The sequence below is a fragment of the Rhipicephalus sanguineus genome, chromosome 8 (genome assembly GCF_013339695.2).
Source record: "Rhipicephalus sanguineus isolate Rsan-2018 chromosome 8, BIME_Rsan_1.4, whole genome shotgun sequence".
Lineage (NCBI taxonomy): Eukaryota > Metazoa > Arthropoda > Arachnida > Ixodida > Ixodidae > Rhipicephalus > Rhipicephalus sanguineus.
In genome coordinates, this window is record NC_051183.1 from 17,147,046 (window position 1) to 17,171,275 (window position 24,230).

The following is a 24,230-nucleotide window of genomic DNA, read 5'->3' on the forward strand; positions in this document are numbered from 1 at the left end:
TGAAGTCGAGTGAATCGTTCATTGGAACATTTTCACACAGCGCATCAATGGCAAAACACGTACAAGAAACAATCGCCGCAGCCCGTGCATAAACGTACCTCGCACTCAGACTTCTTCTTTGGTCCAACTGTTCCACGTATCCTCTCGTCCAACGGAACGCAGCCAATGAATGTGTAGCTTGAGTCGGGCGGCTTGAACCAGGGCTCCGGCTGAAACAAGCGCAGAAACACCAAGTTTTGACAGCCCTACTCACAACAATTGCCAGATGCTGCAATTAGCGCAGTACAGTTGTGCATCACTGTAATGAAGTTCCCCCAAGGCCCAATATAAGACTCATTCTAAATTTGTTTACAAATGCATACCAGAAGAAACTTTGTATATTCCCACGACTGTCTCTCTGACATTTGCCATTATTCGGATCTAGATTTTTGTTCTAACAGGAGTAGAACACTCCGTGCAAAAAGCCCAGCCAACCAAATTCCATTTCTTCGGAGAATTTGCTATGGCGCAGGTGGCAGTGTGCAATTAGACGACAATAATTCAGTCTCTCTACAATGCAGTGAAGGTAAGATGCCTTAGATGGAATGGCAGTTACACAGTTAAGAGAACCACTGTAGCGACTACAGTAAAAAAAAAAAAAACTCTTCCAACGTACACCAATCCAACATTCCCAAAGCCATAGAACGTACCCCAGTTTGTATATTTTACAGAGAAGTGGACGGGTCGGCAGGTGAGATCACTTGTCAAAGGGAACTGAGACACTCACCAGTTGCCCAAAGTTGCACTGGAAGGCACAGTTCTTGGCCAGGACGTGGGGGAACAGTGCCCGGCCCTTGAGCGTCTCCTTGGAGATCTCAAAGGCGGTGCCCAGATGCCTGCCATTCTTGGCATACGACAGCTGCACGGGATCGCTGTCCATGTCCTAGCGGGGTCGAGACAAAGAAGATGTAATGAACAAGCACCAACGCACCTTTGCAGAAAATAACGACGAGCGAAGAGCTCCTTCTACATCACAGCTACACACAAGCCTCGATAAAACTTAACATGGATATAATGAATTATCGGTTATAAGGAAGTTATAAATAGTCTTGTCATGAATACAGTGGTAGAAATATACCTTGATCGCAGATTTTTGGACACAACAACATTACAGTAGAACCCCACTGTTACGTTCCTCACTGCTGCGTTTTCCCGGCTGTTACGTCGTTTTCCGCCGGTCCCGGCATAGCTCCCATAGGATACAATGTATTGGGAACCCCGCTGTTACGTCGTAACTGTCGGACCGTTCCCGTATGATACGTCGCGAAGTGCGCCCGGAGCCGACCGAGTGACTACCAAAGAGAGCGGCCATGGCGCATTTTCACGCAGCTTGGCCTCGTTTGACCGTAATATTAGCCGCATGAGAGGCGCAAGCAACAGAATCTTTCAATTGATGCAAACAAAAGCATGGCCTTCGAGATTCAAATTGCAAAGATGGCGTCTATGACGTAACTGCTCGTGAAAGCAAGGCCTTCGAGATTGGCATTTACTATTGACAAAAGCATAGCCTCTGAGATTTGCATTGCACAAACATGGCGTGTATGACGTAATTGCTTGCGAAAGCAAGGCCTTCGAGATTGGCATTCACTTCTGCCATCGCGTTGGCGTAGACTCATCATCATCGTTATTTGTCGGAGAACGGGAGGAGTTCGAGCTGGTTGGAGCTCGCATGGTCGTGCGTGCGGTTCGCGGTCGGACTCGCCGCACCGGTCATGATTGCGTGTGCTTAGTTCTTTCATGCCTACAGCTGTTGGTGTTAAAAAAATCACATACGTTGATTACATTTCTGTGGATAAGGCCGTCCTAAGCTCCGAGTTTCTATCCATCGACTAGATTGCGGCTGAGCGCGCCAATTTTCGTGCTGCTCGTAAGAATTGAAATAAAATTCTGTGCCACTAAATATTTTGCCGTTTTTCCTGTTTTTCGGCTCTTGTGTTTCCCGTCTCTTACGTTTATTTCCTACGGTCCCTTCAAAAACGTATCAGCGGGGTTCTACTGTATTTTCATGTCGGATGCAAAGTTGCATGGGACACAGCTTTGGGTGTACACTCAAACTAAGTTACATCTTACACGAAAATAACTTCGTTATATCCGAAAATTCGCTATAAGCGTATATTCCTAACACTGTATGTACCGCAAGACTATTCTTCATTTACTTCGTTATCACAGATATTCCATTATATCTGTGTTTGTTATATTGAGGTTTCAGTGTACTTCATTAGCGACGTAGGTGGTGCCAAGTGAACTTGTTCCAATAACTACAAACCTCACAGCTTATTAAATTTTACGGACAGAGTGCACCTTTCATAAGATGTAACGCAACGTCTGCAGAATGAACAACAGAGGCCAATTCGCGACGTCCACTGACAAGTCCAGAAAGGCTGCAGCTGTTCAACTTGGTAAAACATGACGCGAACACTTTCCTTTCGCGAAAGCTTCCCAAAGACGACTGCGAGGCGGGAAACCAAACTCACCGCCATAGCCAGAATGACGTCCCCTTCCGCAAAGGGTTCTCCGTAGTCCTTGAATTTGCAGTTCTCCGAGATCTTGCCCGTACCACCGTAGCCGTACGACAGTGGCTCCTCACCTGCAAGGAAGGAGAGCCGCTTTCGTCCACACACCCACAGCACAGCAGCCGCAAGCACTACAATCAATTTCATATGTAGCGCGCAAAGCCATGAAGGCTACAAAAGGAGTTTGGTAAGCAACACATAAGATGACGCACACTTTGTAGCCAGATGTTACGGTTTGGGGCACAGTCACAAATCCATAACTGTAAACAGCTCACTGCTAACAAACAGGGGCATGATAATGCAGCACAAACCATGGCGGAAGCACCAGCGACACTCACCTAACTGCATAGATGTGTCCTCTATGGAGAAGCCGACACGGGCAACGTTTGGTGTGGGTTCGTCCGACGGCAAATGGGAGACGTCCAGGTACTTTGTGATCTGTTGGCAAGAAAAACTCTGATTAACACCGCCACTCGGTCACGCGATTAACAACATCACAACTGTCAAATGTTCGCCTTCGCTTTTTATAGCCAAGGTTCGTTCTATCAGATTACTGATGTTATGAAAGGTGCAGTTTGATGCAAGACGTGCGCCTACGCTGGTGTAAATTTCACGAACACTTCCACGCACTTTTTGGTAAAGGAGGCTGAATGTTTGATCACCCTGTGTTGTTGTTGGACAAAGCTTGCCTTATAACTCTCACAGTTTAGAAATCAATCTTGCTCCTAACAAGGTACATCGAATGCTTACATTTTAAAAGCTGCAAGTTGCACTAGAACAACAGTTGCACATTTGAAATCAGGACATAAGAATACATAAGTGGCAAAAGTTCCATAAATAACTACTAAAAAATAAAGCACTATAAAGCACAATAAAGCAAAACAAGCAGTGTGAGAGGAGTGCACCCGCCTTTGTCTCAAAGCAGATCTTGCCCTTGTTGACGCCATAGGAGGCTCTTGCCCCCGCCCACATAAGGCCAAAGCCAAGCTGGCTCATGGACTCCGCCTCATACCGGCTGCTGTCTATACACAGGTTCAAGTCCGAGTTGTCTGCACAATCACACACACAAACACCACAATCTGCTTACTGCAGTCGACACGCAACAGGTGAGTGCAGTTTGGGTGTGCAGTAACTTATCAAAATAACAGAGAACCACGGTTCAGAAGTGTGGAACACTTACACGTATCGAGCGTGACCAACGTCAGGTCAAAGGTTTCCTCGGGAAATTCCTCCACCTCCGCCTTCACCTGCGGAGATCTTGCCCTGCAACAAGAAAAACAGCCCTCGCCTCAGCATACATACAAAGTCCCAACAATACATACGCGATATACACAGCACCACACATTTTCCTTTCAAGCTTTCGGTGAATTCCACTCACGCTACCTCTTTTGCTGTTCCAGTTTCATTCTCAACACGCAACGAAGTATGACGGCCACTCAGCCGCCTGCTCCCCCGCAAAGGTCTAGACACACACCGCAAATGATGAGATCCCCATTGTCGTCGGCTGGGTAGTGTTGCTTCATAGACTTATGAGTGCGAAACCCAAGCTTTATCACCATGTTATCATCCCTGCATTGCTGGTTCAGCCCGATGCCTAGGCACCTTACAATAATGTCCAAAGATATGCTGTATTTTCTCGCGTATAACCTGCCCCTACATAGAAGCTCCCACCTCCCTTCGAACTACAACCTGAGGAAATCTTTTAAAAAAGATACCAGTGTATTGCCATGCACACCAAGATTCCTTTACAACCTTGCACACGAAAATTAACGTAAAACCCACAACTTCAATATAGCTTCAATTTTTTATTAATTATTTTGCACGGGTAATACAAGATAAAAATACGGTACCTATCTTGAACTTACTCCCTCTCTTGCAACTTTTTTCAGCATCGCAAGAAAACAGTCCCAATCTAAGACTGTGCTGCTGTGAACATACAGGCAAAATATCGAACAGCACACAATTTTTGAATAATTTACGCAGAGCCAAACACCTCTTGCAAGATCAATATGAAATCTATTAATGATTTAACATTCTATCCTTTGAGGCAAATAGTGGAATCAGCCACACTAAAAGTTGAGGGAAAATAAAATGTGAATGCAGTACACGCAATAAACCGGAGGCAATACTTACGACTCCCGTTTACTCTCCCACAGAACTCCATGTACAAGCACACCACTTATTAGTGTAGTTACTCAATCACTAACTATTCATCTGGGCTATCCACTATCAAAACTTTACTGCAAGTCAAGAACAGCACTATGGCTTTCACACTGAAGCTTTCCACACATTTATCGAAATTTTGAGGTTTGAGTCAAGCCCAGCATGTAAAATAACGCCGCGTTTTGAAACGACACGAAGACAAATGAAGTCACGCAACGAAAGGAAGGATTGTCTTGCCCCTGGTTTTACCGATGCCCAAAAGTAGGTGAGCAGCGGGGAATAGAGGACAAATGCTGCTGTCTCACGCACAAGAGGAAATTGCCCCCTCCTTTATGATAGCAAAGAAGACGGCAGCTCAGCGTGAAATGCTCAGCAGAACAGTGCAGCTTATAAAGAAAAAAAAAACTATAAGGTATAGACCGGACATAACGAATGCAACAAAACGTTACTACATGGTGGACAACTTTCGAAGCAGTCTATGTTAGTCCACACCAATCGATTGATTGGCCGATATCTCAATGCGCCTAACAAACATTCGATTTAAAAGGCATACACCAGGCTTCAAGAGATTTAGGCCAGATACTTCCTCATAAAAATGTTTCAACTGTATCTAAAACAGGTATATGTTAATAACAAGGTTCTATTGTAGGAGGAAAGAATTCCAGCCCCAAAGGACATGACAAAAAAAATCACAATAAGCATAAGTGCCTCCTTGCAGACTGCTGCCCTCAGAAATGTGAAGTTATTGCACTTACCTATTCCTCGGAGGGCTTGGCGACCTTTTCCGTTTCCCTTGCTGAGCATTAGCTGCAGGAAAGGAGAGAAGGAAGCACATGAGGAACTTGGCAACATGCCTTGCCCGAGGCTAATTTAGGTCGTGGTTAGTATCGTATTGCATTTATGTTGCCCGAGTCGAAGAGAGAAATTGCTCAACACTTTGAGCCAGCAATTTGTTAACCCAAAGCAACCTTCAGTGCTGAAGTCAAGCACTGTGTGTGTGAGTGCTTCATCAGCATCATCTATACATGCTCATCATTAGTTGGAACCATAGCAGTGGGGAAGACAGTCTCCGAAATCTGCCTTTTTCAGTGCCGCAAGCACGTGCACCTCCTTTCCTTAGTGGGGAGGGCGTGAAGTGTCTTGGTATGGTCTCCATACTCTTCTAAGTCTCCGACGCTTTGGTATTCTGGATGGGCTGAAGATCCGCACAATTAAAATATTAATACTGCTGCATTGGCCTGTTATATTTATTTGTTGACATGGAACCTGTGAAAATCCACAGACTTGAGATTTATCCTCCCTCCTGCTACCATACACTGCGTGCTTCAAGGCAACATGCATTGTAAGCAATGTGTTCACGCAAATAAAGTGCCGGACGTGCCAAAAGTGTGCTTATTTCTTTTTTGCAAGAGAAAAAAGAATTGCATCAGTGACGGTGCAAGGAGATGGCTCACCACTGCCGGCGTCTCCTCCGCCCATCTCCTCCTTGACCTGCTGCTCGCCGTTGACTTGCACCGTCGAGGTGGTGTCGGTGGCGGCGGCATCCTTGTCCACGGGCTCCTGCTTCACCTGGACTTGTGGTGTGCTGTCCCCTTCCTCCATGGCCGGGGCCCCGTCCTCCTCCTCTTCCTCCAGCTGCTGTTCCTCCTTCACTTCTTCCTCCTGGCAGAGAGAGGCAAAGCCAGACGAGAACTGTGACCGACCTTCGTTCCAACGTGACCGTAGTTTTTGTCATTTCAAATTAAACTCAAGCAAAAACAGCAAATTAGCCGAGACTTCACTCTGAAAACTCCACTAGCATTAATTTCACCACCACAGGCTTATTGAGAGATGAGAAAACAAAAGTCAAAAAAGTTTGCGAGCGTGCAAAACGCGCGTACTGCCGTGTGTGTTTTGCACGCTCGTGAAAGTCGCTCCGATAGAAAGTTCGACGAAATACCACATGCATGTAATGTTGCCGGATGCCCGAATGGTGCACGCCGCCGTGCATTAAAGGTGGGCAACGTTGGGCATGGCAGCAGTGAAGTGCAAAATACCGCTTTCGGGCGGGTGATTTGAAGTGCGCTAACGCGATGCGGACCACCAAAACACCATTTTATTTCAAGACAAGCACTTCCTTGGCATAAAAGTAGCACTACGAGGTTTCTGGAGCGCTATTTCAAAATCATCGTCGACTTAATATTTGCCTTTAGTGTCCCTTTAACGTGTAAGTTTGGGCTAGCTGGTACTCCATTGCACAAGACATTACAGCGAGAAAACTAAACAAGAGACGTAGCGAGAGGAGACAGACAAGCGCCGACTTCCAGCTAAAATTTATTTCAAAAAAACACTTATAAGTAAAGGCACACAGGCAGACCTGCGCTACTGCACAAAAAAGCAAACAATTGCAATACCAAAGTGAACAAAAGGCAGCGCCGTTTCTCCGCCAACTTTTACCTCATAAGCAGCACAGAATTGAGCAGGGGTGGATAGTAATAGACATACAGTAGACTCAGTAAACTAATCTGTTAAGAGGAACAACTGCTTCCAATGCTATTGGTTTCATGTATAAATCCTGCACCCTCATTCATCTCTCGGTAAACGGAACTCCTGTTGAATGGAACATATTTTCCTGGTCCCTTTGGGTTCCATTTATTGAGAGCCTACTGTACGTACTTTAATTCTAAGCACTAAGCATGACAACATAAAAGCATCAGGCTACAGCTAACGGAACAACTCCATAGTGCAGCCTCAAGGCCGTTCTATTAGGCTGTGTGGCATACCGGCACTTGGGAAAGCCATTTAGAAATATATAACCCTAGTCAAATGGCGAAAAGCATGCTTGAATCTGTCTCTATATTTCACAGTCTTTTCATTTCCACCAGGATTTAATCACACATTCTGGCCAGTTGTCGGCCAGTGTCGGAAGCCAGGAGCGGCTCTGCCTAGATGACCGAAGCGAAGCAGCCTATTGCCTTTGCAACTGAAGAAACAGTCCATGTTCCAGCAACGTCCTCCGTAAGCAGATCACTGCCCGCCCCGCTCTTGACATCATTCCAGAATGTGCAACCATTATCAATACCCAGGCTTTTATGTGCCAAAACCACGTTACGATTATGAGGGACACCTTAGTGAAGGGCTCTGGATTTGTCGGCCGTCTGCTGTTCTTTAACGTGTGCACCGACGTCGCACAGTACATGGACCTCTAACATTTCAGTTCCATTGAAATGCAGCCGCAGCCAAGTGTGGTAACCACTGTAGCACCGTGGTGGACAATGCACACCCATTGGTACAGGCTTGCGTGCAGGTGGAAATGTCGCTGCCTTGTAAAGTTGTACCAGAATATAGTGAGGTGCCCTTTAACTATCCAAGTCCAAGGATCAAAGGCCCGGCCTGGCTTACCTGCTTGGACGAGTCGTCGTCTTGATTGCAGCTGTCGTCACCGCTGCCACCCAGGTTGGTGGCCGAACTCTGCGACTCGTCCCCTTCGTCGACGCTCGTTAGGGCAGCACCTGGCAACGAGAAAATGCGGGAGGTCAACCTTTAATTTGCACGAGGTCATTTATAGATGCAAGCTACATCGAGCAGTTTGCGAACCCCCCCAAAAAACCTGCACAAGCTAGTGTACTACTCATCTTTGTCGCTGGAGTGAACGTTTCGACGAGCGGTCCTCTCTTCAAGGCAGCAGCTGCCTTGAGGAAGACGAGACCACAAGTCGAAACGTTGGCTCCAGCGACAAGAATTTTTTCATCTGTACAGTGCTCAGCAATTCAATTGCAATAATACGGCACAACAGCTGACACTCATTGCACAACCAGTAAATGACGCATTTGCAGTGGCGAGCACCCGAGGCGACTGCGTACACAAAGCTCTGTGTAGCCTTTTATTAAGATCGTCTGAAGTCGCAACGCATGCGTCTTCAAAGAGAAACTGAGCATCATTCATAGAAACATTTGGGGGCATTTGGTGCTTGCTAGTGTTTAATAATAATAATAAAATATTTCGAGCAATTGAGGCTAATGTATCAGGGCTACATGACCGTTTTCTTTGAATGTACAAAGGTTCCTTTGACAAGAGGTCGCACCCCACAAAGGTGGTAGCTACTACATTGCTAGAGGCAGCGGGAATCAAACCCGCGTCCTCGAGCTTAGCAGTGCGATGGCACAGCATTGTCCTGAAGTTTGCTAAAGTTTTTTCGTCAAGGCGCATTAGACGCGCTGTCTCCTAAAAGCGTATCTACTATTATGAAGTGGTCACAAGAAACGTTTGCTACTAAATGCGAACTTTTCATCAACCCTTTGAGACGCTTTGTACACAACTGTGCACACCACTTGTTTTTCCTAGTTGGGTCGAGAAAGAGCAAGACAAATTGATGGTTGGATGAAGTGAAGCTCCTGCATAATAAACGTGTCATCCAACTTCATTTTGCAGTGTCATGCTGCATATGATCACTTTGCTGAAGACACCAGCATGTTTAACGAGTCGTTCAGCATGCCGTATCCTGCGAGCCACACCACAAGTATAATTCTTCTTTGCTCGAAATGAACACAACCTAAGACGAATGTTTCTAGCCTGAAATGCGACTAGTAATGCAAGAACAGAACCCGAGTTACTTCGGAATAGATATTTAATTACTAGTTAAGATTAATTACGATATAAATCAACGTACTATGACACTTTTGTTGCAACAGAATATCGAGTGCCCCGAAATGTGTAAATTTGACGCACTTAGTTCTTCACAGGTGGCGTCTGACAGAGTTAAAGTCAAGCCGCTGCTTAAGTAAATCAGTAGAAACATGACATCGCTATCAATATCACACAATCACTGCTCATGCATGATAACCGCCGACGCGCCTGGGCGACTCGGAAGAGAAGTTGAGAACACGTGTACAGCGTTTTATCGCTGGTGTGATAACGTTCACGATGCGTTAAGATGACAACGGTCCTATCTACACTACGTGATCGCAACTATCGCTTTCAGACAATCGATGGCCGAGCAACCCCTTAACAATTATCTCACTTGTTAAACGCGGCAATTGGTTCTCAAGGCCACAGCGGCGTCACCGAGAACGAACGTGCCAAATCGTCAAGTCACTTCTATTCCGGAGCGAAGACAAAATTTTTTGTTATCGGTGTTACGTGAAGCGTCGTTCACGACGAAGTCCACAACGGCGGTTAGCCGCGCTTTTCGTTAACTTTTTTTTTTTTTCTCTCTCTCTCAACAAGCGCCGGCGGTGTTCCTACAGACCGGTCGAAAAATGGCGGATAGCGTAGGCCTTCCCCATGTTCACGCGACTAAAAACGCCGGGCCACAACCGCAAACTCACTCAGTACCACCGTTCGAACAGCAACAAACCACCGCAAGGCTTACGCGAAATCGAAGACACGATTCCAGCAGGGATTCGCGAAAATTCTCGATCAAACGAGAAGCCGGGTTTTAAAAAAAACCTAAAATAAAAAGCGTAGAAAAAATCGTGGCGACACCTACAATAGAACTTTCGCCGGTAGATTCGTTCCTCGTTCCTCTGAGGAACGAATCTACCGCAGCTTAGGCTTACGATTATTCCACGGCCGGTATTGCAGCGGACCCGAGTAAAGATTTAAGAACACAGCAGGCTAGCCGGCGACGCAAGTCCACGCAAACGAAAGGCTTCAGGGCGCCATGCGCAATCAATCCTCGCACAGCCCCTCTCAAAAGGAGAAGGCTCGTAAAATCCGATACTCACGATGTTGTTGGGAGTTTCGTGTGAAACTTGAAACAGCCCGATCGGGCAACACAATGAAGTAATCGTGGCTCGAGTATCAAACGTAATAAAAAATGTGCTACTCGACAGAACTGCGGCGCGCGCTTAAGAGATGTCTGTTGCGGCGCTGACGGTGCCTAGCCACAATCCAACCCGGTAGTCGGTAGGGCGCACGCGCAAGCGCGCGGCACTTTTCTGACTTCGGAACACTTTTTTTTTTTTTGTACGAAGCGGTTTAAACAACGACATGCGAGGGCTAAAGTAGTGACGGTTAGAACGAAAAGTTTGTACCGAAGAAAAGCCAAATGACGCTGTCGCAAATGCGGACCGGCACTCGGCATGCGTGGAAAGCTGGGAGTGCGACGGCAGAGCCAACTTCCACACTGTTTTCTTTTCTCGTAAATAGCAGCTGCGAGCAACACTGGTGCGAACGACACAAAAACTGACCTCCGTGCGTTAACGAAACAATAAAGCGAGCCCGTTCCACGGCGACGAAGCGTTCCCAAACGAGCCGGGGTTAGACGGGCAGCGCAGTTGGCTGTTCCGCGCTCGGCTGTTGCAACTGCACGACGAACCAGCTAAGCCTAACGGCGGCCAGTCGCCGAAAGCCGGTGCTGTTTCGGTATGAATGGACGGCGCACGCGAGGGCGGCACGGAGTTTCGGATCAAAGTTTGTCGGCGCGTTTTGCACGGCCGCACTCACCTGAATTGCCTCCGGACTCGCTCGAATCGATGGCATCCTGCAGTCGTTTCACGAGCACCGCTTTGTTACCCTTTGTATCTAGGCCTCGCGCTTGGAGTTCGGCCTTCAGCTCGACCACCTTGAGTTTGCCGATATCCACATCACTCATCGTCGGCGATCACGGTGTCGGGACGCCCACGAGAGGAACACCGTCGCTCCGTCGAGCAAGGGCCGTATTTTTTTTTTGTGTCGCGTTAACCGCTTCTTGTTTACCAATGTCGCCCCTCACCGGACACACACACACTTTACCACACGTCTTTTTTCGGGGGCGAAAGAAAATGGCGGCCAGCCAAGGGGGACCTCGTGATTGCGCCGCGAGTTTTTGAAACGGCGCCACCGATTGGCCACTGCGAGCGCGCCCACCTGCGGCCAGCCAATGAGCGCGCGCCTCTCAACCCAACGGCGCAGACGCTACATTTTCTGCTACGCACGTTTTCTTGCGTGGTGCGCATAGGTGGCGCCTGCAATCAGTTAACTTTGAAACTTAGCAGACCTTTTTTTTTTTTTCTGCGCGCATTTCAACAGCTTTAAAGGACTCGAAATTCAAATAACTATTCGTGCTAAAATGTCGTACTTACCACTAAGTAATCACACGAAGCATACACATTCCTTGGTTTATAAAACATTTTTCTTGTGACGCAAACGTAGGAAACCCCCTAAAATGCTTTGTAAGGCACATTCTGGACGTAAAAAAAATATCATACATAACAATATCACATTAACCATTTCACAAATTGGAAAACTTGGGTGGTTCTTTTTCCTTGGCCATCAGTGCCATGGCAGACTTCATCAGGTCCTCTGATTGCAGCATACACATATTCCAGCATGCCTGAAAAAAAAAAAAAAAAAAAAAGAATGCATTTAACAATATCATAATCATGGGAAGTATTTAGAGGGATATCAGATGCTGACATAGGGCTTGGCATCAGTATAGTTTGTGAGAAACAGACGATTCACAAGGGTTAGATAGCATCTTGGTTTAGGGTCAAAATTGAACGCTTAATTATTCATAATAACATATATAGTCACACACAAGCTCGGGGGTGCATTCTGTTACAGGTCATTCAACAAAGAAGTCATGATTTACCAAGCATGCTGACCGCACTTAGAAATAACCACACAAGCTTGCTGAAAAGAAGTTTTTTTTGTAAATGTGCATGTCACGCAGGAAACATTTATTGCATTGAAAATGGTGCATTGCTAGAATATTTCAGACAGAAAAAAAATTTTTTGGTCACGTGGGAGCCTTGCGAATTTCGCAAAATGTCGTCAGTCACGTTCGCAAGAAAATTTCTTCCGAGAGTACGGTTTCTTGTTTCAATCTAATTTGGTTTACATATTAACCAAAGACGTTTGAATCTCAACAAAATTACTGCAATTTTTCGGCCATATACACTAACGGAAATTTTTCCAAGATGCTCTATGTTTGCATTTCCCCACCGCAATGTTGCGCTAGGTGGGAATATTGCACTATGCATTCTGCGATAAAAATATTTTTCGACCATTGAAATTTGTAAATCTTACAGGAAAAAATCTTAAATTTGAGAAAATCTTCATTTTGGTGCACACTGAAAGGCAATTTACACAATGTGGCGGTCCAATGAAAAATCATCTGTATACCTCCACTGAAAGCAAATAAACAGTTCTTATGTGGCAAGTTTTATCCTTACATTCCTTTTTTAACTAAAAAATTTGTTTCTGAAGTTCCCCACTGTATGCAATGGGGAACCTCAATGGGGAAGTTGCCGTATGAACAAATAGAAAGATAGCCGTCAATATTGCTCCCAGAGAGTCACTAAAATGGCTGGTACATTTGGCATGGAATGACACACACACACAAGTGCTCTTGTACAACCCTCTCAATGCACGTGTGCGTCGCAAATCCCACTGGCTACAAAAAGTGACAGCGAGCTACCATGTAGCGAAGACCCTCGTCGACGCCGTGGTCCCTGGAGTAGACGAGGTGCACTTTGCTGCCCTGTACGGCCACTGGACTCTTGGAAGCAATCTGCTTGGCCAAATCCAGAGCCGCAGCCATCATCTGGGCCTTGTCCGGAAACACTCGGCTCACCAGACCCGCCTGAAAAAAGATGTAGCCTCGTGAAAGCGATGGCAAAAAAAATTAAAAGCAGTTCGACACCTGTGAAATGTGAGTAAAGAGCGAAGCTGGCAAGCAAGTGCCACCACCTGGTGAATGCAGACTGAGTTCTTTCTTTAGCTCTTCCTACTTCTTTCTTTCGTCTTTCATTATTGCCCTCTCTCACGCTTTTCCTCCTCCTAATCCTCCATATCACCCCTCCTCACCCTCAAGTGTCCTTCCCACCCCTTGCTATGCTGTACTGTACATGGTTATGGACGCTGCCTCGCCGCTGATAAGCGCAATGTCCTTGAACCACTAATAAGCCTCTTCACAGTTGCTACATTCCGTCGGATGATTATGACAGCAACACGACTTCTTTTTTTCGCTGAGAACAGCTTTTTGCTAACGCCACCTTTGGCAACTACGTCGACACCTGATGTTTCAAGTGACAACACCCACGAAAGTGAAGTTATGCAGACAGACGTTCTGTAGACAGCCTAAATGCTCGACAGACATTCTGTAGACTGCCTAACTGCTTGCTGCCGTGCGTCTCTCCATGTGCATGCCGACGTTTCCCGTGCTTTGCTTACATGCAGTGTTGTTTGGTCTTTCGGAAAGGTGCTCCTTCCATTAAAAAGCGGAAATTTCTGACACTTCAGGAGAAGTCTATTTAGCACCATTGCCAAAGCTGCACAAGGTAGAAAAAAAGCGGATATTGCAGAGGAGTTCGATAGAGCAAGATCAGAGACTTCTTTAAATAAATTTTGGTTGTGCGAAGTAAGTGGACTGCGTATTTATCTATTTTCGTGACAACGAAATTCTCATGAGAACGAACAAAAATCGCTTCCCCAGCGATTTTGTTATTGAGGGGTTTGACAGTTATCGTTATCTGTATCATGTGCTTTCCTTGTGTTATTGCCACACACACAGCACCTTACAGTCATGAATGGTGCATGCAATATTGGTGTGACATAGAGTTCTTAAAAGGTATGGGGTTTGAGTGATAAAGTGTCGCTCTCGGAACACTTGGACACAGTTCACGCCATCCAGGAAACCACTATATGTATGTTTATTAAACAATTCTTTTACATACGACGAACTCGCCTGCCAAATCTGATACACAATAAGTAACTTGCTAAATAACCTTATACAATGCTAATACAATTCCCAGAAAACATGACACACACCCGAGACAACATAAGACATATGTCTTAATGCACCGCGAAGGCGACGTCGTCGTCGTTTGACTCACCACGAGGGGCCCGCGGGAAACGAGCCGCGGTATCGTCCCCCACGGACCCACCGTGGTAGACGTCCATCCATGCACGCCGCCAATCCGCAAAAGGCTCGCTGTTGTTTTCTGTCTGCCTGCCTAGCTTGTCCCGCAGGCAGCGCTGCCGGCACCACCGCGCTAACCCTAACCCGCCACGCGAGCACAGCGCCACTGCTCACTCGTCAACCGTTTAACCTAACTGCGGCCTATCCGCGGCTTTACAGGGGGTGACAGCACCCCACAGAGGATAGAGGCAAGTGCACAGTTTTCAAGAAAGAAAGAACAAGCAAGCTAGACGACGTTTACTGTTGTGTGGCAGAAGACACCCCAAACAACACTTTTTACACACTCTACGGCAAACAGGAGCATTTGGGGTGTCTTCCTGTCACACAACAATAATCATCATCTAGCTTGCTTGCATTTCTTTTCTCAAAGCTTGCTTGCATTTCTTTTCTTTTCGCACTCACTACTTTCCTATTGAGAGTGTTATGTCAAGCTGATATCGCACGCACCATTCGTGACTGTGAAGTGCTGTGTGCGCGGTATAACGCAAGGAAAGCATACGAGGTAGATGATGATTATGGTTGCATGGCGGAAAGACACCCCTGGGACAAAAAACACCAGAAAAGGTGCAACTGTTTTTCAAGAGTAATGCAACAGGACCCTTCAGAGACGGACAAGGCAACCATCCTGCCTGGCTAGGACATCCAGCAGGTCGAGAAATGGGCTTGTAGTGTAGGGACACAGACCTGGTGAGCCTCCGCAGCCTCCATCTTGCGAGCCGTGAAGACGAGCTCGTTGACAAGGCTGGCATTGCCAATGACGCGCGGAAGCCTCTGCAGCGTGCCCACATCCGCAGCCAAGCCAAGGTCGACTTCCTGCGGAGACACATTCCAGTACAAAGTTTCCTACCACATTTACTAGAGGGAACTGCACCGCTGCGATCGTTCAGCCACTGTGAGAATGATGGGTAGTAACGTTGATTCACCTAGTCTTCGCGCTTGCGGCGTCGAACGCACTTGTGGCTTTGCTTATTGTTGTGTTTTCGTTTTTGTTCCGGATGAAGCTCGTAGTGAACCTCGTGAGTCGCTTTGAATTGGTCAGCCTGAAAGGGTCAAGGTGGTGAAGTGGGACTGCCGAACTTTTGCTGAACTTCGTCTCGTGACAAAGCGGCTGCAGGCCACACAGAGCCAAAAGGACGAAACTTAGGCAAATCCATGTACACTCAAACCTCATTATAACGAAGTTACATCTTACACGAAAATAACTTCGTTATAACCGAAAATTCGTTATAAACGTATATTCCTGACAACGTATGTATTGCAAGACTATTCTTCCTTTACTTCGTTATCACCGATATTTCGTTATATCCTTGTTCGTTATATCGAGGTTTCAGTGTACTATACCCATCATTCACGCACTGGCTCAAGCGCCATGCACTGCACCTCCCATAGACACTAGCGCCAAATTTACCTCTAGTGTGGCATTATGAAACTCTATACGTTCCAATACAGAGGGCTTTTGTTCCACTCTCTAGCAATGCGTACATCCCCACCATCGTGACCAGCCAATTTTAAGTCCACAACAGGACAAAGGCGCCTCCCAATGACCTCCAATTTGCCGTCTTGTGCAAGCCAATTCAATTTTGCACCTCCAAATTTATGAAAGAGTACCAGCACAATTTTGAGCCATCACACAAGGAACATTTCTCGTTCCCTTTCTATGCAATGATAACGCTCTCCACACACCAGAGTAGAAATACACGTATAAAATATCTTACATTGATTTTAAAGTTTTTGTCGCCAGCATCTGCATGCCAGCCCCACCACAGTGTACATTATCACGAGTCAGCACAGTTCACTAGGTATGCAAACTCTACGTCCTGCATTAGCCTAAATCACAGAAATCGCTTTCGGAGTTACCGGACGACAATGTGCTCATCGTTGTTTCCGTGCACCACGTGACTTGCTGTCTCCCTGTGGTGTCAAACTGTGTTTGCCCGTCACCGCGAAAGCGCCCCCTCGTTACTGAAACCGAAAGTGGTTTTCTTAAGGTAGTGGTATTAAAAAAAAAAATCTCCACAGCTTGCAATAAGTTGCGCAACGCTGAGTCACAGCAGAACTGGTGGGCGCGTAGCGTCCTGGCTTGGCTAGGATTTTACCCTCTCGCCTCTCTTTCCCACCTCTTGCTATCCTATCCTATACGTGGCTACGCTTGCACTATTTTTTTTTTGCTGTCTCCCTTTATTCCTATTTCTTTCTTTCTCTCTCTCTATTTATTTCGTTGTCTCGCTCTTTCCATCTTTCTTTCTCTTTCTTCAATTCCCCTCTCTCTCCTCATCTCTTGCTTCCTATCTCTATCTATTCCTCTCTATCTTTGATTCTCTCTCTTTCTTTCTATGCTATGCTTTACTTTATCCCCTCCTCCTCTCCCTCCTGCACACCGTAACTTCCCTTTCCCACCCCTTGATATACCATACTATACAAGGCAATGTTATACCCTGCTAGCGTGCCTGGATAGCCGAGTAGTTAGGACGCTCACTTTCGGATCTAGGGACGCAGGTTTTAATCTCGCCTCGCCAAGAAATTTTTTTTCGCCCAGAATCTCTCTTTCTCCTCTCTCTGTACTAGTTTTCTCACCCATCAGAGTTATTGCATCCCACGCCGGACAAATTGGCGCACGTGTTCTGGAATTTCCGCAAAATGAGCTCTTTAATGCTATCGCGTCAACATGAACATGATAAAGCACCTGTTCCATGTGTTGCCTCAATCTGCCCAGTTATCAGACAGTTTACCATCACAAGCAACTACACACGGGCCATTGCAGATGGCACGTAAGCGTGTCACAATCCCAAATTTTCTTGTTTTCTATCCGTGCTCCTAGTATAGTTGGTATGATCTGAAGAAAGTCACACCACCTAATGTAGCTGCTGCATTAGTCTCCAAAGGTCACGTCATCTTATAACATTTTTCATGGTTTATTATTAACTGAATATCTACATAGGCCTACAAATCGTAAAACATACTCTTCAGGAAGTCGCAATAATAATAATAATTGTTGGGGCCTAACGTCCCAGAGCCAGTCGCAAAACAAACCTTGACTTGAAAATAGGCGTCGCTGGTGCAGTAGCGGATGTCGCAAGCCGTGATCATGTCGACTCCGCCACCGATGCAAGCATTGTGAACGGCTGCAATCACGGGCTTGGTACACTGAAACATCGTAAACCAATGCATGCAGAGGAAACAACGTTAACCATAATGCGAAAAAGGCAAAGAAGTGGGGAACATAAAACGCTACGTATCAAATGAAACAATACAATCTTGACACAACTACAACTGTCAAAATTGATATGTCTAACTGAAATCACCCAACATATTAAACAACCTGCAGCTTGGTACAGTGACATAAGCAGGCGTAATAATGCGCTTACATTGGAGTTGATCATGAGCACTGTGTTGACAATGTAAGAGTTACATCTCAACTAGAACGATATTGAAACATGTGATACTGGCAACAATGGGTGACGCAGAGAGACAAAGGGCAAGGCATCAATTGTTACTGCAGACATTTTCACGATTGGAGGACTCCTTTCTGGACTGCTGTGCATAACTAGAATGCATGCTGCAATGCAAGACTACTACGATAAGACTACAACGCAATGAAAGCCCAACTACAGTGCAACAAAAATATGCCCGGTGTCATATAATCCCAGTAGGCATTGTAATACGATGCCTGGGGCATTCTCGTTGAAAAGGGTCTCTTAGAAACCAGCCCTGATTAAGGCAGCTCATGAGAAGCCAAACGATTGATGAGAAGCCTCTAGATTGATGACTTGACATTATATACCCCATTTCACACATCAAGTGCAACACTGTAGAGGCTAGCGAGAGTTCTTGCAGTAAATTCATTCGCACCAACAAATAGTTCAATGTTTTTACCACCCAGAATGTGGTTTCTTCTTATTTTTGGGGGGGGTAAGCAATACATGAATTTTTGTGCCTTGGAAACAAGCAGATTCCGTTATACGGCTATCAATACGTTGTTCCACATCACTCAGAGTTTCGTTTTTTACGATTTCTTTTATTTGATTTACAGCCGGTCACAACGCCTTGCGCACAGGCTCGTGCTCAGGTTGCACGAACATTTACAAGCATGAAAGCCAACCACGAGACGCGCGGAGTTATACATATTGCAGACCGAACCGCTTGCCATAACTTCAACGACGTCGCACTTGATGTGTGAAAAAGTGTGTACAACCACTGAACGTACCTTTTCTATGGAAGTGAAGGTCTCTTGATACTTGGTGATCAGCCCGTGGAGGTGCCGTGCCTTCCTGGCCACATCGGGTTCCTCGTCGCCGGACGACTGTGCCGCAAATGTGCTTGCCATGCAAGCCAGGTCCAGACCTGCGTAAGTTGGCTGTCCCTTCGAGACACGGCGTCCTCATTTGGCAATCTGAGTTACAGTCGCCATTTCTGTGCACTACTGGCAAGGAAGAGACCACTAACAATGAGTTAATGGTAAATTAAGCATTCTGATAGCCTAAAGTTCCTTTATATCACTTCCACTTGAAATATTTTGCTACACACGATCTCTTTGGCAAAGGCAGTACCTCGTTTAACGAGACGTTGGACGTGGGGTATTTAGGCAGGAATTTGAAAATACTTTACCTTTTCAGAAATGCCCACTGACAGCACATAACTATCGCATGAAACTTGAACAGGTCATTAAATTCGGTTTGTGAAAGAAATATAGCATGACTGACTGCACAATAATGAGATAATTATTTACATTGTAATTGCAATTAATTGCTGTAAAATACACTATAATTTATTCAAACACTTCCACTTGCTTCAAGTTTGGTCTCCAGATCCTCAGCATCAAATTATGCAAATTTCACGCACTTACAGATAGTCTATCATAATGCCTGTCGCAAAGGGTTATGCATTGCAGGCAGCCACTCAAGGGAGACTCTTACCATCCAGTACAGCAACTGCTATGCTAGCAATAGCAGCTACGATAACTATGGTGCAAGAATGACATCTGCGCAGCTGAAATGGTAATGACGCAATGACGGCATGTCCCATCTCTTTGTTTTTCTGCCACTCAAACATGATTAGAGACATCATAACGACATCTACTGCCCACAAGATGACAGATGTCAAATGAGAGAACTATGTCAAATTACACAGCAGACACGTGGGATCCAACCACTTATCTTCCAACAATAGATGATGAGCAAAATCTCATGACCACGCTCTCTATGAATTTTATCTGGCGCCTATGTAGAAGGGTAAACTCCAGCTATATTAGCACTGTTGAACCCTGGTGATGCGAGAGTACAATTCCACACACTAAACGATGCTCTATTTATGATTACCAAAGTCTTCCACCCTAGTTGGGGCTGACAATACACATATATTGTCATATTTGTGTGTCATGCACACGTGTGTACACACGTATTTTCGTGAATTTTGCATAAAATACTATCCATTAGGGCAGCAACAGAAGTTGTGACGGAGATTGCATACACGGTGACAGTACGATGACATAACACGCAAGGGACTCCACGGTGAACCCCTTGTCTTTTGGTAAATATACTGTCATTTGGTGGTGACAGCGAGGAAGGCAACAGTCACACTGGTAGAGATGAAACTTTATTGGGCAAACTTGCGCCCAGAAAACTAAGTACCTCAAAATACAAGCAATGCACTCTGTACACTGATAGCGGCGATCACAGTAATCTGATCGGCGGCAGAATGCATCATCTTTTATACATGAATGATTGAAAATTGCAGCGTTGGTAAGTTTCTTTTTTGTGGCTGAAGCATGATCACATAACAATAAAAAAGCGCATGTGGCAATATGCAATAACAGATATTACGACGACGCCTATCATCTAAACGATGGCATCCTCATGCAAATGATGACAAACTGAACGGCTAGAAACTTCAAGAGCAAATCTTTTCATCTTCTGGCAACACCATCAAGCACATCATGATGTCTTATCGCCACACTGATGAGACATTGTGACAATACTTTTGTCAGGTGTGACGCAAGAGTCCATATAAAAGTGCTCAAATCAATCGTCACTGGTCATGGAGAACACCCAAGCAGGAACTAGCACTCCAAAATTGGATATACACTCAAACCTCGTTATAACGAACATGGATATAACGAAGTAAATGAAGAATAGAGTTGTCATAGCTACAGTGCTACAAATAAATGTTTATAACAAATTTTCGGATATAACAAAGTTATTTTCATGGCAGATGCGGCTTTGTTATAATGAGGTTTGAGTGTAGATGCGCTTTCTCTTCACTTAAGTCATAACAGAGACAATTTTTGTACTGACAAGAAGAAGGTGACGATTATCTCACATTGCCCAGGCTTAGCCACAGTTCAGAAGAAAAGATCATTCCACCGCACACTTACCAGCCGTGAAGATTCTTCCGGAACCACTGACAATGACGACACGGCAGTTCTGGTCATTCTGTAGCTGCTGAAAGCATGCCGGAAGTTCCCTGCAAAGTTGTATTAGTTGTAGCTGTGTTAGTTTTATTACGCCAGCAGTGGAGAGGAAGAACAGAGAAAATTCCTTTGACCACCCCTGCAAGTACCCGTAACTTACCCACCAAAATATTCTGTATTCCTATGGTTGCATATGTAGTCCATACTATTCTTATGCAGATCTCACAGATGCCATATATTTGCCACATTACTGCCATATATTTCCTCCGTATATTTACTCCGGCATCTTTTTAACGATATTACGATAATGTTGTTTTCCAATGGTATAGATGGTCCTGTAACAGGTAGGGTGGTTCATATTGCTCAGAAACTCATACTTATCAATAGATTTACATCATTAAAAAAAGCGGTGTTTAAACTGAAATGGGCACCTGCTTCATGCAACATCTATCACACATTCCTCTGTCATGTTGACACGGTACACATGATGCTGTTGTGAGAAAATAAGAACTTGCAATGTCATTACACGATTGCGATCAGCTGTACCAACATCTCGAAACTCTAAAGTGGTGATTTCAGCAACGAATTGAGCATGGGAGGATCATCGTTTCTGTTTGACTGCATGCTCAGGGAGGTAGTAGTGTAGAACATGACGTCACAAACACAGGGTGGCCCACAATCGAAGCCATGATACAGGCACTAGCTAAATATCTTTACAAACTGATTTTCGAGAAAACTAAATGACCTGCAATCGTATTGTTTGGCACAGATCATAGGTGTACCAAAAAGAGCAATTATTAAAAATTTCATTGAGATCAGTGGACACAGAAAAATCAACGAAGTTGCCCTTTAATAGTATTTGTTGGGGTTTAACAGTACAGTGGAGGGCTCCGGCAATTTCGACCACTGGGGGGTCTTTAACGTGCACCCAAATCTAAGCACACGGGCCTCAAGCATTTTTGCCTCCATCGAAAATGCGGCCGCCGCGGCTGGGATTCGATCCCTCGACCTGCAGGTCAGCAGTCGAGCATCATAACCACTAGACCACCTTGGCAGGTTCGGAGTTGCCCTTTAGAAATCATATGAAAACAAACAGAATTGTTGAAATGGCATACAGAATGTTTCAGTACAGTTAATGGCAGCCAGACGGGAGAGACGGTGGAATATGAATATCAAAAAAGGGAGGCACTTCCATATCTATACTTCTATACAATTTGTGACTGGGTATGCAGCTTCACCTCTGTCTAACACTATAGCCAGAACAAGATCAATGACACTATACAATCTCAATATGACACGCATAAGAAACTAAGCAAAAAACCACAGTACATATGCGGATCTGTGCATACAAGCCGTGTGTGAACAAACATACACTTCAGATGCGCACACACGCATGCGATGCACAGTACTAGCATACATACGCGAAGACCAGTCATCAATTAATCCCACAGTCTTCAGGAACAACTTGAGCCTGGATCTTCACAACCGGTGAAGAAAAGCTCACGACTTCTTGCTGCCCATAACGGCTTAGCAGCTTCAGAATCAGGGGCAAAACAAAGAGAGTAATACGTCTTGACACATACAGTACTCGGGGTCTGAAATAGGACAGTTTAGGGCTAAGTAATACACGTGTTTTCGTTTCTGCCGTCTTCAGTTCGGGTCGTATCGGCGTAATTTTGACTTTAGCGCGTAGATCAGAGCCGCAACATTATCTTTAAAGACCAGATTCGTCGTGAGATGACATGGTTATCTCGAGCAATTGCATGCACAAGTCGTTATACTGAAAATTTTGAGGTCGCGTTTGAATCCATGAGTACTGTACATATGGACTTTTCAAAACAATGAGTACATCCATGCAGCCTTTCCAGCAGTAGACAAATGTATTTTTGCAAGCTTTCATATGTGCTGTAAGGAGTGATCTATGCCACGATTGCTCGAACCACAAGTATGAACCTAATCCTCAAAAGTCGATCGGCACAGATGTTTTTGTTGCTTCCTCGTAACAAAGCTGGCAAAAGAAACAACGCGACTAACCTGTTATCTTACCTAACAGTACTTCGAATCGAATAGAAAACCTCAGAGCGGAACCAAATGGCTTCCAGCGAATGTTTCATTATAGCTGGTGCTACCTTACGGAAAACCAATGGACAATGAGGTATAGTGGACGTTATTTGTAGTCTTTTAACCATATTGTAGCAACAATTCATGTGTTCTAGTAACTCCACTTATGTGGTAATTACTAAAACACATGACATGTTTCTACAATGTGACTAATTATCACATAAATGTAATTACTACAATGCAGTTAGAAGAGTACAACTGACGTCCCCTATGCCTTCGCTAGCTTCATTGTCTGCTGGTTTTCCTTGGAGTTGTGTCTAAGCAATAAAAAACGAGCCTTTAAATTCTCTTTTTCTTTTATTCTATTTGACGCGCTTTTTACTCCTAAAGCTGTATTAGTGTCACGGCGCGCGAATCAAACTTAATTGAAGGATAAAGAGAGTCTCGTATGCAGTTAATAGTGTATTGTCGTCATCAGGGTTTACTCACGCCCAGAAGGCCGCATTCATGGCGTTCAGTTTGTCGGGTCTGTTCATCTCGACCTGAAAGACGTTCTCAGCAGGCTTGGAAACGAGCAGCGTCTCATAAGAGTAGTTTTGGGAGTCGCCCATGGTTCTCAGGGAGTTGCAGCGGAGGTCTCCCAGACGTCTCCTCGAAGACAGCAGCAGGACACGACCTGCAAGTGGGAGCGGACGCGAGCGTTCGCGAATTTTAACTACGAAAACTCTTGGCTCAGTGTCGTGGCTCGATGCGTTCAAGGCTGTGCGAGTCGACTGTGCAAGCCGAGAGGAAAAAGGCTTTAAGTAGGCACCGAGGCCAGCTCTGGGTGAGAGAGGAAGTGGTGAAAGAGGAGTTTCGTCCTACCAAGTGACCGGTAGAGTGTCATGTTCGTTGTCGGCGATGCGATGCGTAGCTCTCCGTCGCACGTCGACACTACGCTGCCGGAGGATCAAAGGCGGCGAACGGACTGCAAATTGGTAGTAGTGACGAGCACGACAGAACGATTGCACCGTTAACTCGTCGATTAACTGATAGCAGATGCGAGATCGAGAAAGAGCAACCGAAACAATGTGGAGAGAGCGATGTAGTACTACCGTACTACGGCGACTACGGTACATGTTCATCTCTGCAAGGCAGATTTCGGCAGTTTCGTTTTCTCGAAAAG

At 45.4% G+C, this 24,230-nt stretch overlaps 2 protein-coding genes across 4 annotated transcripts in view; both read right to left on the reverse strand.

Moving 5' to 3' along the window:
* LOC119401469 (heterogeneous nuclear ribonucleoprotein U-like protein 1) overlaps nt 1-11,459 on the reverse strand; it is a 30,779-nt gene extending 19,320 nt beyond the window's left edge. For 2 of the 3 annotated variants that reach the window (XM_037668301.2, XM_037668303.2), the window contains exons 1-10: nt 11,142-11,459; nt 8,097-8,206; nt 6,170-6,377; nt 5,471-5,522; nt 3,733-3,815; nt 3,462-3,601; nt 2,891-2,990; nt 2,514-2,626; nt 767-922; nt 99-209 (exon numbers count right to left, since the gene is read on the reverse strand). In XM_037668301.2, the coding sequence (XP_037524229.1) occupies nt 99-209; nt 767-922; nt 2,514-2,626; nt 2,891-2,990; nt 3,462-3,601; nt 3,733-3,815; nt 5,471-5,522; nt 6,170-6,377; nt 8,097-8,206; nt 11,142-11,289 (1,221 nt within the window). In that variant the 5' untranslated portion in view covers nt 11,290-11,459. Of the gene's footprint in view, nt 1-98; nt 210-766; nt 923-2,513; nt 2,627-2,890; nt 2,991-3,461; nt 3,602-3,732; nt 3,816-5,470; nt 5,523-6,169; nt 6,378-8,096; nt 8,207-10,420; nt 10,587-11,141 lie in introns of those variants that run through there. The other variant, XM_037668304.2, reaches the window with a different exon arrangement.
* A 331-nt stretch (nt 11,460-11,790) lies between these two features.
* On the reverse strand, nt 11,791-24,177 carry LOC119401472 (delta(3,5)-Delta(2,4)-dienoyl-CoA isomerase, mitochondrial). The gene is made up of 8 exons (XM_037668306.2): nt 23,930-24,177; nt 23,555-23,741; nt 20,969-21,057; nt 18,803-18,939; nt 17,629-17,742; nt 15,283-15,411; nt 13,096-13,260; nt 11,791-12,009 (listed from the first exon to the last, which is right to left on the reverse strand). The coding sequence occupies exons 1-8, from the start codon at nt 23,949-23,951 to the stop codon at nt 11,908-11,910; spliced, it is 945 nt and encodes a 314-aa protein (XP_037524234.1). The 5' UTR covers nt 23,952-24,177; the 3' UTR covers nt 11,791-11,907.
* Between the last annotated feature and the right edge of the window lie 53 nt (nt 24,178-24,230).